Source organism: Haplochromis burtoni, unplaced genomic scaffold (genome assembly GCF_018398535.1).
Source record: "Haplochromis burtoni strain Fernald_Lab_line unplaced genomic scaffold, NCSU_Asbu1 Contig_394, whole genome shotgun sequence".
Taxonomy (NCBI): domain Eukaryota; kingdom Metazoa; phylum Chordata; class Actinopteri; order Cichliformes; family Cichlidae; genus Haplochromis; species Haplochromis burtoni.
In genome coordinates this window covers 19835-37610 of record NW_024582755.1, presented here as the reverse complement: position 1 = coordinate 37610, position 17776 = coordinate 19835, and the positions used below count along the sequence as shown (strand labels likewise).

At 42.6% G+C, this 17776-nt stretch overlaps 1 protein-coding gene across 2 annotated transcripts in view; it reads right to left on the bottom strand.

Annotated features, from left to right (window-relative positions):
* The window catches only part of LOC102289059 (neuronal membrane glycoprotein M6-b), a 55989-nt gene that overhangs the window by 26477 nt on the left and 11736 nt on the right, over window positions 1-17776 (bottom strand). The window contains exon 1 of one of the 2 annotated variants that reach the window (XM_005945512.3): window positions 11073-11303. The exons of the other annotated variant lie outside the window; for it this stretch is intronic. Coding sequence (XP_005945574.1) covers window positions 11073-11142 — 70 coding nt within the window. The 5' untranslated portion in view covers window positions 11143-11303. Of the gene's footprint in view, window positions 1-11072; window positions 11304-17776 lie in introns of those variants that run through there. 2 annotated transcript variants of the gene reach the window in all.

Below are 17776 nucleotides of genomic sequence, written 5' to 3'. Positions count from 1 at the left end.
GAGCCCTTGAATTCATTAATGACTATTTTCTGAATTAGCGAAATTATAACACAGCTGCTTTCTCCCAGTTCTGCAGCCTCGCTGCTGTGCTCCAGGTGTGATGTTGCGCAACCAAGTCCACCTACACCAGTGGCCCAAAATAGACCAGATTGGAGGATGGCCTATTTGTTGGTGTAATCATTTGTGTGTGCCTTTGACATCTGGAATGTGACCATAAGCTTGTAGCATCCCTTAAGAAGCTGAAGACTTAAAGTTGGGGCAACAAGGCGAGCGCTGTCGTGTAAGGCGCTTGTGTCCGTGTGTGCCAGCATTTCTGAATCAGGAAGCACATGTACGAAGTTTGGAGTAAACACTTAAACAATCCCAGATGCTTGGTGTCACAGTCGGAGGCTCAAGGCAGGATTTGTGCTTAAATTGTGATGCTTGGGTTCCTATTTCTGCAGCGGATTCTTCGTGTTTAGTTTTAAACGACTGATTAAAGAACTGCTTATGTCAGCTGATTGCGGTTACATCCATTGTGGCACCGTGGGTAACAGGAAATTGTAGCAAGAGCAACAGAAAGTAGAGTTTTTTCTCTTTGTAGAGGCTTACACTTTTTTCATTGTAACATCCACTCAATGTCATGGACACATTTCGTGAAAATCTAAATGAATGCTAAGTGCTACCTAATAGAATACACCGCAAAAGCAATGGGGGCCTCCACCCCAATGGAGACAGCCACCTCCCGCCAAATAGCTCGAACAGCATCTTTGTGATAGTTCTTATTATAGCAGACGTTTCCACCTGTACATAAAAGACGGATTTACGAAGTGTCTTAAACCTGCATTCTCTCTAACGGCCAGCAGAGGGCGGCTCTGATGGAATTCCAATTGTATAAAAGGCAAAAGGGAAACTGCCGTTTGTTGCCTTGATCTGTGACCTCAGGAAATTTTTTTCTCATGAGTTTATGGGCTCAAGCACTAATTTAAAGTTTTATTGAATACAGCATAATGCTCATTTTTTAAATTAGCCCCTTATTTTTGTCCAAAGAGATGACCAAGAAGGATATGTTTGAGTGGGTTCTACATTGTGACTGACAAGTTACTATTGAATGAGCACACAGCATCCTTCTGAGCCTGAGTTAAACCCACCCATTTCTCATCCGTTCCAAAACTATGCTAACCAAAGTCCATCTTTTATATACAGTATGTATGTCTTTAGGATCATTTCTGCGACAAACAGAGACAAAGTGAAAACATTACAATTTAAAAATCTGTCCATAATGTAAATATTTTGAGTTTCATGCTCAAAAGTTCTGTACTTTAGAGGATGTGTAGTTAGATATAATTTTTTTTAACTTTCTTGCCAAAGTCAAGTCTGTCAGTTAGCGTTTAGCATGAAGACAGGAAGCAGTGAAGCAGCTGGCTTTCATGGTGTGTCTAGTTTTGGTTATTCTTAGAATATTATAAGTGAACTGAGTCATAAGTATGATATTTTAGCACTTATTTCTCTTCACATTACTTGCTTCCATTAGCTACATGTTCCCTTAGCTTCAGCTCTATTAGCCAATCATGGCAAACAGTCTTGTTCTTAATTGAACCTTCATTGTGTCTGTCTGCAGGGTCTCTGTGTGACATTTCGCTGAGAGTAATTACAAACTGGAAAATGAACACAGAACACAGACGTGGTTTATAATCAGGGGGTGGGTGGCGGGTGGTGTTTGGGTGGGTTCGGATTGATCCTTTTGCTTGATTGCTTCCTATAATCTCTAATCTGTGCGTGTGCGTTGAGGTGCTCTGAGCTCAGATAACAAGACATCATCTATGCTCTCTGAGGTGCAATTATATCAGATTTCATTAGGCTGAGACAGTTTGATTAGCGAAAGCAAGCATCTCTTTTTTAAAAACGTTTTTTTACCTTTAATGTGACTCCCTGAAGCGGCTTTAAGCGCTTGAAAGTGCCCCTGAGCGCATTTCAACTTGCTGCTTCTGTCCTGCCCTTTGTTGTAAATGCTTGGCCTGTTCACACACACACACACAACACACACACACACACACACCACGACACACACACACACACACACACACACACACACACACACACACACACACACAACACCGTCCTTCCCTCCCCTGCTTGTGTGTGCGTGCAGGCTCTTACATAACCCAGTGCCGGCTCGCCGTCTTTGGTTATGATGTTCAGATCAGAACCGTAAGAGATTACATCATTGTCTGGAAGGATACAGGTTTAGTCGAATTTTCTGCATGGAAGGGCAGAGCTGCTGCTGCAGCTTCTGAAGCACAAAGCGAGTTCCTCTTAATCAGGCTTTGTTTTTTAATTTTTTTGCTTTCTGCTGTCTTACCCGCATCTGCATTTAAAAATTCTGAATCTTACAAGCCTCTCGCGCTAAAGCAGACTGAAGGGTCTGCATGTCTTTGTGAATTTCAAAACGCTCCTTTTCTTGCCTAGAATCCAGGCCAGCGAGAATCTCTCCAGATTTGACAGCTCATTTTAGGAAAAAATAAAATTTATTTTAAATCAAATTTCCTAGAGAATCTCTCGCCCCATGGTCGACAGACTCCATAACTAGTTTTCTTTCTGCTCTAGGAGTCTTCTTTGAGCTGAAAAGTCAGTCTAAGCGGGCCCTGCTGCAGGTAGAGAGCTGCTTTGCTGCACTAAGCTCATCCAGGATGCAGTAAGAACTGGTTTCTAAGACCATCGACCAGGCATCCAATCAGAGACTGTGTGATACTGGAAATTTTTTGTATGGATCCGGCACCAAGTAAAGGCAGTGCCAGTAATGCCAATTTGCTCATTTTTAACACATTTTTACATCACAAAAGTAACAATCTGCAAATGTGCTTCAGTTTTATTCATAAAGTGACAGCAAGGTTGCACAAAGAGGAAAATAACCACTGTGAGGTATGATGACATCCTGGCCTTATACGTGTATATGTTTGGGGGGGTGAAGGGGGGCAGACAGGGGTCACTGGAGAAAAAAAAGCTTCAGTGCTACAGTCCAGCTGAGCCCAGGCTGACACCTTGAATTTAAAGGCCAACCTCTGTTTGATGATCCTCAATCAGGTGAGGCGGCGGTGAGGAGCCGGGCGGGGCTGTCCCCCTGCTGACATTTGGTTTGTGCTTCTCGTGAATATCGGTGTAGTTTCTCTCCCCAGCTGTCTTTACTACATCTCAATCAAGCTATTCTTTAATGTCATATTAAAAAGTTTGGGCTCCCCTCTTGACCTCTCATTTTTTATTTGTGTGTGGATGTAAAGCACCAACAGAGGATTTATTTGCCAAGTAAATATACGTCCAATGGAGATTTTTGCTCCTTTTTTGAAGGAGCATGCCGCCTGTGTTCAGTCTTTTTCTGCCTTGTAATCCACTTTACAGACCAAATCAAAGCTCTGCTGCCACACACACACACACACACACCCACACATACACATAAATCTTAAGAAGCTTCCTCTCCACACTTGTGAAGGAGTAAGATTTACCAGAAAGCCAGTCATTATTCAGCGCTTATATTTGTCATCAGGGCAGGAAACTGGTAAATTCATCACTCGGCCTACACGCATTTATCTTCAGCGGCTTTGTGGAGCATCCCAATATTTTTCTCTCTTGCAAAGTAGAAATTAGATAAAGTTCATGTCACGATATACCAAAGTTACATTGATATGAATATTTTTTGAGACGTGTTGGTGTAAGCCATGCAGGTGCTGCTTCCTTTATCGGTGCTTTGACACAGTGTTTCAGTCACCATTAAACTGGGAGCTGACACCTAACAGTCCGGCCAAATGCAAACCTCGCTCTTTCTCTCACACACCCACGTCTACTCGAATGCACAGACTCGCCTGAGCTGGAATCGGTCTCCTACTCGACTTTGTTACAAACAGCCTCCTCTCACTAAGGCTTTTACTCCCTTCACTTGCTTTTTTTGGCAGACAAAAAAGAAAAAAGCTCCCACACATCAACTATATGTAGTTATGTCCTTGTGAACTTTTAATCTTTTGTTCATAAATGCCAAAAATATTATATGAACCTGTAACACCAACTGCATCATATTTAATATGAATTTCTGAGACCTCTACATCATCAGTATGACTTTAAATTTGTCAGAAAGTTCAGTAAATGCGCAAGTTTATTTCATAGTTCAGGCTTTACAGGGTTAAAACAAGGACAAGTTACATTAATAGTGATTCAAGGCTTTATTTATTTATTTATATAGATAAGCATCAAAGACAAATAAGAAAAACTTAAGAAGTATAGTTTGTCTTTTAAAAAGTGAAATCTTATTTTGCTAGTGCCTTAAACCTTATTCTTTCTAATGGCCAGCAGGGGCGACTCCTCTGGTTGCAAAAAAAGAATAGAAGTCAGTGGGAAGATGACTCTTTTTCCCACTTGAGTGTTAATGTCACAGCAGGAAGTTCCTTATGGGATTATGGTCTCTATCACCAGTTACTCTGTATTTGGCGACATGAAAATATGGTCCCATTTTAGTCATTATAGCAATATCACAGCTTTGCTTTCAGATCGGGCATACCGCTGAGATTGTTTAGATGTCCTGTTTTCTTTCAGTGTAAAGAAGCGTCAAAGTTGGGTTCACCTAATGGTCGTTTTAATGATTTGTCGCCTATGGTGCACTCAGTTGCTGATAAGCTACTGTCAGTGTTGGCGAATCGTTAGCAGTATCCCGATTTTGTATAGACAAGCAGAGATCAGCATTAGGAGGAACTGTATTTTGTACGTAAGCTTGTGCATTTTATAGTAGATATTAACGATAGTAAGATGCCACGTGGGACTTGGGAATGTTTTTATGTGCTATGTTGCGCCAGGTCAATGTTGACATGCAAGGAATTTCAGCAAACTAAAGGAAAATCCTTTTTTTTTCTGTGCAAAACACAAACTACACTTGTGATTCTGTCTTTAACATGTTTAAATCCCTCTGACCCAAATCTGACCCCACTTGTCCTGGCATCTTCACTGTTCCCACCGATTAATTTGTCATTAATTTTTTTCTGCTTCTCTCCTCTGCTTCTTCTGTCTCCTCTCTTCTCCTCTTTGTCTTGTCCTTTTCCCTCTCTCTCATTCCCACATTTACACTAATGCGAACACACACTTCGCCTATCCTCCTCCCGCCCCGGAGGTGTGTGAGGTTGTGGGAGCATGTGAAAGCCGTCACACAGAGAGAGGCTCATGTGTTCCTCATTTGAAGCCATTTGCCCAAAGCATGCTGTCAGCCTCCATCTGGATATGTGTGTGTGTGTCTGTGTGTGCGCTTGTATTTGTTTACGTGTCAATGACCAGGAGTGGTTGAGGGGAATGTCTGTGTCAGTGCTTCGCTTGCACTAAAGGAAAAGCTCTATTTTTGTACACACATGTGGGCGAGACCGTGTGGTGCACCATTGTGCTCTTACTCTCGGTCCCTGCACTGTGGTCACGTTTTTTTTATTTGGCTCTGATCTCTGTGTGTACACACAAAACAAGGACTATGTCGTGTTAGAGTGCCTTGCTATTTATTGTCTGCATGAAAGCGCGCTGCACTGAGGAAACTCCCTTTAAAAGAGCCTTTTGTTTCTCACCTTAAAAGGAATCTTTGTATTCGCTGCGTCACAAAGGAGTTTTAAAAAGAAAGCACGGTGTTTTACAACATGTCAACAGAGTTTTGATATTGTTAGTTTAATTTCACTTGGTTTCTGGAGTGGGTTAACTCATTTCAGCTTAGTTTTTATTGTGTGACTTACAGTGGCAGGTCCAGTCTTTTTAATTATTAAAATATGGACATCAGGCGATTCAGGAGATTTTTCTACATCAGCGTGTAAATTTGCCCAAAATGACTAAACTAAACTTGAGAATGTGCCATAATTTCATTCAGCCAATCATATGACATCAAGTTAATGCATTCAGAAACAGTTTACATGACTATGAAGTTAGCACTTGGGGGAAGGTGATTTATGTGGCTTTGAGCGTGGTTGGTGCCAGACAGGCTGGTCTGAGTATTTCAGAAACTGCTGATCTGGTGACATTTTCCCACAAAACCTCTCTGGGGTTTATGGCCAGAAAAAGAAAAATATCCAGTGAGCAGCAGGTGTCTGGATGAAAATGTCTTGTTGATGCCAGAGGTCAGAGGGCAATGGCCAGACTGCTTCAAGCTGATTGGAAGGCAACAGGTAACTCAAATGGCCACTTGTTACAACCAAGGCATGCAGAAGACCACGCTGGGTGTCACTCCTAAAAACAGATGTTTGGAAAAATGTTGGCTGGTCTGATGACTTTCAAATTTTGCTGCAGCATTCAGATGGTAGGATCAGAATTTGGCATAAACAAGCATGGAGCCGTCCTCCCATGTGTGATATAAAATTGGTCATCAGACAGTTTGTCTGCAACTATTCTGTAAACTGGTCTTTTAAGTAAATGCCATGTTTGCTTCTTAAAATGGATCTTGGGAGTCACAGTTAAATTTGTTGCCCCAAAAACCTGTACGGAAACACCCTAAAATTCATTATCATCATCATCATGGTTGCACTGTTTTTGTTGTTCCGACTGCATCTTGAATATTATGTTTTTCATGGTGATGTTTGACAGTATACATCCTACCATTCTTAGCTTTTCTTCTTACTCTAAAGTACGCTACCTACCTCGCATTAAATACCTTGTTATCCCCCAGAACTTCCCTGGATGAGGTCCTACTAGGGCCAGTTCTTCCACAAACACCAGTTCAGTTCAATTTTAGTTAACCAGCACCAAATCAGAACAACAGTTGCTTCAAGGCGCTTTATATTTTAAAGTAAAGATCCTACAAAACCCCAACAATCACACGACCCTCTATGAGCAAACACTTGAAGCAGTGAGTGGCAGCCAGCTGGTACAATTGGTCTGAGATGAGGGGTCAAAAGACAGACTGTGAAAGAGAACCACAGATTAATTAGAATGAATGAATGAATGCAAAGTGGTGTGTAAATATTAGTGAAGGTGCAGGCCTTTCTAAGACAGCTAGCTACTTCCTACTGTGGAAGACGGACCTCTTAGCTCGCATTAGCCTCACAATCATGCCAACATTAACCAACATTATCCGCTAATTCTAACATTCTAACTGAGGACAAATTAAAAACTAAATTACACCCAAACTGTTGATGTCTATAACTGTGTTGCCCTAGCAAGAAGCAACAGATTGCTAGAATTTGGAACCAAAAAAACTGTAATCTGAACACATCACCCTCCAACACTGCATCTATGTTTGAATCCCAGACTGCAGTGAGTACATGAATAGCAGCAAGTGGCAGGTTGGCGCAGCATGTCTTGTTCCTGAGTGATGCCAACCTCCTCTGGCCCCCGTCCATCACCCACTGATGTCCAATCTGCTTCTCTCATCCATACCTAATAAAATTCCTGACGCCGATTAGCACTTGTGATCATTAGCCACAGCTGACATCAACAAGTGACTCGCCTGAGTTACGTGTAGGTCATTCTGTGGCTCGATTTCAGGCAAGAGTCTCAGTCCTGCTTTTTTATGTACGATTCATCTCGTAGCCTTTTCTTTTTATATGTATAAGAGATGTAACTATGTGAAGTCAGCCACCGCAGAACGTGCTTTTGTGTTATACTAAATGAGACTTGTAGCTCATGTTTTAAAGTTCATGCTCAGTGGTGCCTTTGTGCCACACACAGACTTAACGTGCAGAGTCCCTGAGGCGGCTGAAAGTGAATCTTCATGATCACATCAAGGGGGAGGAGGGCGAGTTGGAGGAGAGGCGAATGGGCCAGGGGAGGGCCACTGACTTCTTTGACGTCTCAGGGAAAGTGACATTAGCCAAGTTGGTTGCGTAACCGCTGAGCCATTCACTCCAATGGCACCGCACTTCTGGCCAGAGGGGCCATTTTACATTTTGGTGGAACAAGACTCAAAGTAATAGCTTTGACTGCGCTCCACTGAGCCAGCAGACGGTGGCTCAGGACAGGTGACCCTGCCTCTGAATACGAGACGATAGGAGACAATGGAGAGCGGTTTAAGTAGTTTTCACACTGGGTATGAGGTCAGTGAACTATCTGCCATCAGGCTTTAAATCGTGTCACTGCACGCTTAAGGCAGGTGCTTTTAAATGAACTCCTTTAGTGCTGTGCATGTTAATTGCACTCGCCTCATTATGCCAAATAGCCCCAGAGGAATACAGTGTTCTTTCATCATATTGTGCGATGAAACGCTCCAAATGACGTGACTGCCTGAAGATAAATCAGGGGTCCTAAACTTCATGCTGCTCATTATTTTTGTTCTTGGCGTGTCCCCTTTTTGGAAGCGTCAGTGTCAACCGTGGTGGTTTGGATGCAAACTGGCAACAAGCTGATTTTGACAGTTTGTGTGTTTTGCTCTACATCTGTGTGAGCATCCGCTCTCATGTGCGCCCCATCTGTGTAGGCATTTCTGTAGAATTTATTTTAACATGGGTAAGTGTGTTTGCTATGTGTGTCTTGGGACTTGCTTCCCCCTCTCTCTCCCAGCTGGCAGCGTTTAGCTCAGATTGACTGCTGAAAGAGAGAGAGCTTTGCAGGGGAATGAACACGGCACAGATCAGCGGGATAAAAAAGTATTGATCACGCAGCGGAGTGCCGAGAACGGGATTTGAGCGTCGCACGCTCCATCAAGCTCAGTTACGCCAGGGCAGATGCTGACCCTGTGGCCCTTCGTAATTCTGCAAAATCAGCCAAGGGTTTCTCACAAACACAAGATTTGGGTCAGTTATGTACCGTGGGAAATAAAACAGCAAAAAAAAAACCTAGCATGTCCTTTTAATCAGCTACAAGCTGGTATATTCCTCAGAACAGAAATCAAAAGATCAGAAACTATCTCCAACATCAGGAACTTATCATTCCTTAGAACTAAATGCAAATGCTTGTGAGCAGTCACACTTTCCACATATGAAAGTTCATGTCCTTCTCAGTTGAACGTACTCAGACGTCTTCTGGGTAAGTCCATTAAAGCACAATGATTAAGCCAGTTGCATATTTTGTTTTTCTGCAAACATGACCTGATGTGACCAAGTCATCGGGATGCTGAAAAGAAAAAAACAAAAATGAAAGATGTCTAATAGTTGCTCTGCCACACACAGGTGATATGTAACTTCTTGCTGTTAGAATTTAAGACGAAACCCCTCATCAGAAAAGCCCTATCCATCCATTTTCCAGTTCAGAGCTGCAGGGGAGCTGGAGTCCACCCCAGCTGTCAAGGGGTGGAAAGAACGGAATCGATAGCTATAAATATGGCTCTCTATCTTTAGAGGCCTTTAAAGAGGCTTCGCCCACTCTCTCAGCTGAAGTCACACAAAAGGCTCTCATTGGACATGGGCGTGCGCGTGACAGGATGCCTTGGGAGAAGATGATGTAATATCTTTTTGAAACATCACTGTTGAGGGACACCCCACACTTTTGAACTTTACGTCACAGACAAACGGTGACCCAGCAATATCACCGAGACAGGACCAAGGAATAAAACAGAGTTCCAGCAAAACCACATAAACTTACTGACAGAGTATGTGCTTCTAGTTTGATTTCCAACTAGGAATAAAGATTTCCTTCCAAACTTACTGAATCCAATCTAATACTAAAAGTACAAATGTAAATATTTGCTTCCAATCTAGTCATTTTTAGCCGGTTTTATACATGCTGCAGAAATATATTTATGTTTTCAAGCATAAACACTTCATTTTAAGATGGGTTCACACACAACTGTGAATGCAATCTGCAGAAGACACTGCATGGCGCTGTGAGGTGAGTGTCTGTGCGAAGCCCTCTGGGCGTATGCACTCTGACTTGGTGTCACCTATCCTCCTCTCTAAGGAGGCCTAAGGGCAGGATGTCTGATCAGCTGAAACACAACCCTTCCCCAGGTGTAAACATAAAAAAGGTGTTTATCTTTAAAACACCCATCACTGACTAAATTACGACTTACACCTCAGACTGTTTGTGCTGCACATTCACATTTTAGTAAGTCTATAATCACCACGGCCTGTTTTCAGCTGCCCCCAAACTGCAGGATGTGATTTTTACTACCAGGCCACAACGAAAACAAATCAGTCACATCCACTCTGTATGGACGTCGAGTCCTCCGACGCACAAAGAAACGCCTACACAGAGTCAGTATGAGCAACAGTTTGAGCACGATTTTGAGGGAAAAATATCTAATTGCTTGCTTGTCTTTGACAGGTGACAGGCTGTTTGCACATTTGCGCCTGTAAATTCATTCCATGTGCATGTAAAGGTCGAAATGTATTTCAACCACTGATGGTGTGACATACATTGTTGCATTTTCATTGTATTATACAAAAACGAGCATGGCGCAGGGGTCCAAATCGGCATGCGTGCATCACACAGAGGCTCTGTTTCGAGTGCGCCTGGGTTCTAAATGATGGACGCGACCATCTTTTTGCGCCAACAGGATCATTGATTGTTTCGTAGCCTCCGGTTCGTCTAATAAAAGCTGATTTTTTAATTATTTTTTTAAAAAACAACAACAAATAAGAATCTCTTCTATATTCGATTAGCCGCGCTCCTGACAGTTCAGCCCTTATGGAGACCGCCGATAACAATCAAAGCGGCTGCGGCGGGAGGATCCACCTGGCGGAAAACAATAATGCAGCCGTGCACGGCGCGCGGCCCCGTTATCAGCCGCTCATTAGGCAGGAATGAGCTCACGATCGTGCAGCAACGCAAAAGCAAATTGGCATTAATGCATGCTCCATAAAACCAGAACGAGCAACCTTCCCGAGCGCATCAAGCCGCCCACCCCCTCATTGTCTCCCCCCTGCATCCGTCTCCCCCCCCACGCACACATTCTTTGAAATCGCAAACCAAGACGTTAAATTGCGCTCGAAACCGCGCGAAATAATCTCGATCACCATATTCCCACGTCGCCAAATCGCCCTCAAATAGGTGTGCGGCCGCAGAACAAAAAAAGCCATGCTATTGTGTCGCGCGCAAGCGAGAAAGCCATTGCAAGTAGGTTAAACCCGCTCGCGCTGGCGCAGACGCAAATGTCTCCAAAGACAGGGGGAAAAAATGCCAAAAACGCGCAAATGCCAGCTGCGGATTGAGCGTACCTTTGCTCTCCTGCCCCTCGTCCTGAGTCTCCTCTGCGTTGGACTCCATGGCAGGCTTTGTCCCGTCCATTATTTTAGGGGAATATAGTCTCCTTGCAGGCTACTTGCACTTGTACCTTACAGTGTGTGGATGATGGAGCCTATCCTGGTGACTGGATGCTCTCTCTCTCTCTCTCTCCGTCTCTCTCTCGTACACACCCTCCCTCTCTCTCCCCCGCTATCTCTCCTCTCTGTTTAAGCTCGCCACCGTCTCTCTGTCTATATCAACAATTCAGTTTCGAAATGCAAATGCACACGCATCGGTGTTACAGAACAATGCCCCCAAAATGATGGCTGCCGACTCCCTTTTTGGCGCCCAAAATCATCCTCATGATGTAAATTACTCTCTAAATATATTTTGGTGACATGTTATTGCAAAAAAAAAAAATTAATAATAATAATAAAATCTTGTCAGACTGTTTCATCTGTGGATTCCTGTGATTTTGATTTGTTTTATTGTTTGCTTGGATAAGGACAAAATGTGCAGGTGATTTCAATATGCAAACTCACGAGTAACCATGCAACCACAACCACACACACACACACACACACACACACACACACACACACACACACACACACACACACACACACACACACACACCGCCCCCTCTCCATCTGGTGAGCTAAGAGAGAAACAGAGAATGAGGGAGGGAAGGAAAGGATGGAAAGAGGCAGAAAGAGGAAGGGAGGGAGTGAAGAGGGGAAAAGAGGGAGATGCTGTAACAGAGTGTAACTGTGTGAAATAAAAGCGAGCAAGAACCTGAGCAGGAAGGCTGGGAAAGGGGGTAGTGACTGATTTTCAGCTTTCTCTCACATTGAACATCAGTTATTTTAACACTTCTGAGCAACCAGCCAGCTCTCATTAACAGCCAGCACGCTCGGTTGTGTGTTGCATAATGGTTATGTTTCATTCAAAATCAATCTCTTGCTTTCCTCTTGTGTTTAAGTAGCTTCAATTAAACTCATTTGAGCTCTGACCGAACCATCTTTGACCAGTTAGAGCTTCCGAACTGCTACAAAGCGACACGTTCACCTCTGCATTTCACTGCTGATTAGTTGTTCTAATGAAATCAATCTAATGAAAAACCGACCAAGGTGGGTCCTTGAATCCCAGAGAAATGCCTACAGAGTGGGGGTGTTTATGCAAAGTGGGGGTCGAGGGAGTGTGTTGTGCAGTTTTCATCATTCACCCCATTTTCTAATAATAAACACATCCCCAAACAATGGGACACCATCTGTCCCGAATCCTCTTAAATAAGGTTTTAATTTGAGCCCACGCGTCCCTGTTTTAGACAAAGCTCAGCTCACAAAAACAGTTTAGGAAATCCCCCCTCACCCCACCCCACCCCAACAGCCCCTGATGTTTTCATCTAACAAAACATCAGACGCCAGAATGGCTAACGTGACATATATGACATTTAGTGGGTCCATTCACCCTGAGGGTTGAAATTAACACCCTGCCCTGCACCATATGCAAGAGGGTCTCCAATCACACTGACTTTTTGACATTTGAATGGCTCTAAGCACCACGAGGAAACCTGAGCCTGCTGCATAAATGAATGACCACCCAACGAGACACCACGAAAACATGTAGGAGTCAAGGGAGTTTGGTAAGAAGTATTATTCCCTTTAATGACAGCACACTTCAGCACCGGAGCCAGATGATTAGTTGAGCTTCTGCCATACGAAAACATGTAGTTATCATAGAGCATAATTATTTCTTTGTGTGGTCCACAAAAAAAAAAAAAAAATCCACAGTGATACAAAGGCTGTGAATAGCTCCCATAATGATTCATCTGGGGTTTTTAATTAACAAGTTAATCATTATAATTTCATGAAGGAAACTGTTCTGCTCGAGAACCTGAAACAGCAAATGTTTGCCATTGTTGCTTAAAAAGTGAGAGAAAATGAATGGATACAGCTTTAAAAGGGAATTTAGACACAGAAATACAGAATAAAAAAAATCAGCAAAAAACATTTTAAATGAAAGGAAAGAAAAACTATGAGCTGAATTACCATTTTTGCGCAAACATCCATAAAAAAACGGATCATGTATTGGCTGAAAATTACCAGTAAATTTTCTTTCTTTTTTTTTACAATGTAGCCAAAAAAAAAAAAAAAATCCACCTTAATGACCATCAAGTGATTATCTATAAATACATTTTTGCATTTATTGCCCACTAAGCACTGATAGTTTGAGGCTAAAGTCATCATCTTGGTAAAACAAAGCATTTCCCACTAAAGTCAGTAGAAACAGGATCAGCAACAACCTTGGGAAATGTATCCAAAGACCTCAACATGAAGCTTTTTTCTAAACAAATTTCCCTCCGGACACATAATGTGAAATTACTGGGCTGCTATGCTTAAGTTGGCCATTTATATTCACTGTCAAATTAACCAAATGACTTCAGTTTAAGTCTGGGGATTATTCCTTTTCACTTAGCTGTACTAGTTGCCAAGCACTACAGTCTATGCAGTTCTGTAGTCCATATAGAACAATGAGCGCTCATACAATGAGGATATTGAATAATCAGTAAATGGTATAATTCTGTTTTGTAGTTAATTTGATCTGTAGCAAAACACAGTCATGCGTTGGGACAAAAAAAATGGCAGAAAGGAGGGAAGAAATGCAAAAGGACCGAGTCACACAAACTCAAACTGTCAGTTACCAGGCTGGAAGGGTGAGCTTCAAGTCCCATTTTTCTCTCAGAACCCCCATAATCCCTTGCTGGGTCACACAGATTAAGGACTTGTCCACAAGATGAGATACAGTGCTTCCTGGCACTCTTCACGATCACCCTGCCACACACATGCACATGTGCACGATGTTAAAAACACACGCATACACACACAACACGCCGTTTGGCGTTCCAGAGACGTCAGAAAGTCAGAGTCCTCATAATTCCTACCAAGTAAGGCGCAACAAAACTGTTTCTTTTTATGGTGGAATTCCAAGCAGGATTTCTTAAGACAGAGTTCTTCCAAACTTCTCTTACTTCACCTCACAGATTATTGTGTAACATTATTAAGTGTGTGAGTCACAGAATGAGCCAAAACCTTCACAAATGCAGCTAAAATCTGTTGGTGGTTCTACAGCATGAATTCATTGTTCAGACATTTCACTAAAATAACAAATTGGGGAGATTACCAAAGTCAGCAGGATCTGAAGAATGAATATTTGTACCAAATTACATGGCAGTTCATTTAAAATGAAAGGAAAAGGGTGCACCAACTGTGCCATGTTGCCATCCTTAGTCGTGCTCCTTTGTACTGAACTGGCACATCAAAGGGATGCATACTATGTTTGTGTGTTTGTGGTGGCAGTCAGGTATAGAACTGTACCTCTGTGTATTGTGAAATGATTAACAACAGAGTGAGACTAGGACTGTAGTTTGGACCCTAGTGTGCTTGTTTCTGTGGGCATGCAGGGAAATGTCAGTGACGCCAGTAAATATTTAAAATGCAAACTTTTGAAGCCCGTGCTCAGAAGTGACCCATGCAACAGCTGATTTTGGAAAATATCCAACATCTAGGTCATTTTAAAGTAGTTGTTAAGCTTGAAAAAAAGCCTCTGTGCTTCTGCAGCACTGCAGAAACTTTCTTATCTGCCTGCACAACTCTCTCAGTCCATTAAAGGCAAAGGCATGAGTGCCTGTCGACTGCCTGTCTTCCCTCATTAGAACGACACAGAAGGGAAAGTGGCGCTCAAATTGGGTCGTACTACAGTAACGAGCACACTGCAGCTCCTTCATGGGAGCAGATGTGGAGCTAATGTTGAATAAAAGAAGGAAGAAAAGGAGAACGCCGGGCCTATGAGCGCCTCAGCAACGATAGCCATGAGCAGCTTCAAACTGACTTCAATCTAAATATTTCTACACCATCGTGATACTCTGGAGGTGGTCACATCCTCTTTATCAGCGCAGTCTCGTCTCAGAGTGATACAGGCTCTGCTGTTTCCATGGAGATGGGAAACACTGCCGGCAGCCTGCAGTGATTGAGATCTTTTAGCGATCCTATCAGTTCCTAGAAAACTTCTCATGTGGCTGTGGCTCTATGTCCCATCAGCCAAAACTTAAAATCTAATCAAGGAGATAACATGACATGAAAGTTCTCAGTGTGCTATCAGTAAAATCGTTTCTGCTCCCACGACCAGCTCAGCCGAAGGCTACTGTTGATGACATGCAGCCAGTGTATTGAACGCTTCCTGTTGTTGTGAGGAAGAATCATCTTGTGCACCGTTAGAGTGCCTGTAAATAAATAAGCAAGTTGTCTAGCGTGAATCACCCACAAGACGCTTCGCTTCTTCTGAGTGCACATCTGTAAGTGCAGCAGGAAGCACACTTAACCACATTTATGGAGATGACTGAAATCTTTGTACAACTACATGATGGATTAGAAGAACTTTCCCAGAGATGTTCACGATCCCCAGAGGATAACTCCTATTGACTTCAGCAAGCTTTGTTTTTCATCACCACCAGTAAAGGTTAAAATATCAATACTACAGTCTAAATATCAGGAGAGCAATTTGATGATTGTGAAATTTCTCAACAACTGCTGGATAGTTCACTCTAAATTTCCCCATTAGGAGAAATGTTAATAACTTTCTGTCTGTGAAGGTTCTCAGTCATCCAGGTCATCGTAGTCAAAGGAGCTTGCAAAGAAAAGCGTCTGGACTTCTTTAAGCCAAAACACAAACTTAACAATGTGGTGTATGCTGTACAGTGCAGCGAGGAATGCCCAGACCTCTACATTGGAGAGACCAAACAGCCACTTCACAAGCGCATGGCACAACACTAGAAGAGCCACCTCCACAGGACAAGACTCAGCAGTCCATCTGCATCTAAAGGTCAAAGGTCACTCTTTCGAGGATGCCAATGTTCACATTTTGGACAGAGAGGACAGATGGTTTGAAAGAGGAGTGAAAGAAGCATCTATGTCCACTGTGAGCGACCATCTTTGAACAGAGGCGGGGTTTACGACACCAACTCTCTGCCATCTATAATCCAGTTTTGAGATCCCTTCCCAGACGCCTTAACGCCCACTCACATCCTGGGCCATCTGACCTCAGGAATTCGCATGATAAGGTGGGGCCAGGTTTCACAATGAGCTCACCCGAAACTCTGGCTGATTGGGACCCACACCCAGTTTCACACCTTGGCTCAGGCGATTAGAGGATCATCAGGGGGTCCTTTTGTCCCTCTGTGGGGGGAAACTCCCACTAGGTTTATATCTGGGACTCTCCACCATTTGACCTTAGAACTGAAGAAGCTTCTCGGATGAGAGGTGAAACGTCTTCAAGCAACTTAAAGAAGTCCAGACGCTTTTCTTTGCAAGCTCCTTTGACCGGTAATAACTTTCATTCAGCATCATTGACAGGTCAGTGTTTTTTAATTTATACTGTACTTTAGTTATACTAAATATCAGCTATATCTTGTGTTTATTCATCATCTTGCTTTCCATTAGCATGTTAATTCGGAATTAGCATTTGGCACACAACACTTCTGTGTTGTGAGCTAACATTAGCATAGCTGCACAACAGTTTAAATGCAAGTTGTTAAGATTTAAGCTGTATCCACGCAGGAAGTGATCAATCATCACTCGTCACATTGAAACTCAGGGCTGCCAACCTTTTAACTATCAAATAAGGAACACTGTTGTGCCAGAAGTACGATGCACAGCTAGCTGGGCATCATGTTAATATGCACAGTATGTTCATATTCTTATAATAAAAATGCAGTAAAATGTTGGTATTCAATTCAACCAATACCTCATCTAAAACAATAAAGAAAGTAAATAATCACATGGGCATTTCCTTTGAAAGTTAAGCAAAAAAGAAAAAAATATTCAAGCAAAATACTGTAAATGGGTGCTTCAATTACCCAGTTTATCATGCTATGCAGACCAAAGAGCAACTTACTGGTATGAATCATGTATTACTCCTCACATCTGGTGCGCCTGACGGGCCGTCACTGATGGTCGTAGATGGACGCAGCAATCGTCTGACACAATTACATCTGTTAGACAGGAAGTGGCACCTCAGGTAATGGTCAATATACGAGACATTTAAGGTAGAATAAGGGACGAACCAAGTTTGCTCACTATACGGGATGGACTGGCTAAAACAGGACAGTTGGCAACCCTAAGGTAGGTCGCTAGTTGATAAGTTGCCTGGATAATCTTTCACTCGCTGCGCCCACGTCCTCATTTTAGGTTTGACAGCGCTTTGGTAGATAGAGGTGAAAGGCTTAAACATGAATTGAGCTGCAGTTTGACGAAGGCCTGTCTTATCTTATTTTACATGTACAGCACTTTGGTCAACAGTTGTTGTTTTAAATGTTCTACATAAATAAATATAACTATTTTTGTTTGTTTGTTTTTTTGTCTGAGTCACCGAATGTGACTGACCTTCTGGAACAAAATGACTGTGTGTGCATCAGAAGTTATTGTCTGCCCACGACCTTTTCAAAACCCAGAAACTATACTAAGGGTCATTAAACCACACCTTTACTGATATATACTGAGGTCACAACTGTCATTGAGGGTACAGGAGAGTTTGTCTTTATGTGGAAAAGAGTTAAAAGGGTCTTGACCTTACTGTGTCAACTGCCTTGAGATGATTTATGCTATGATTTGCTGCAAAATAAATACATCTGAACTGTTGC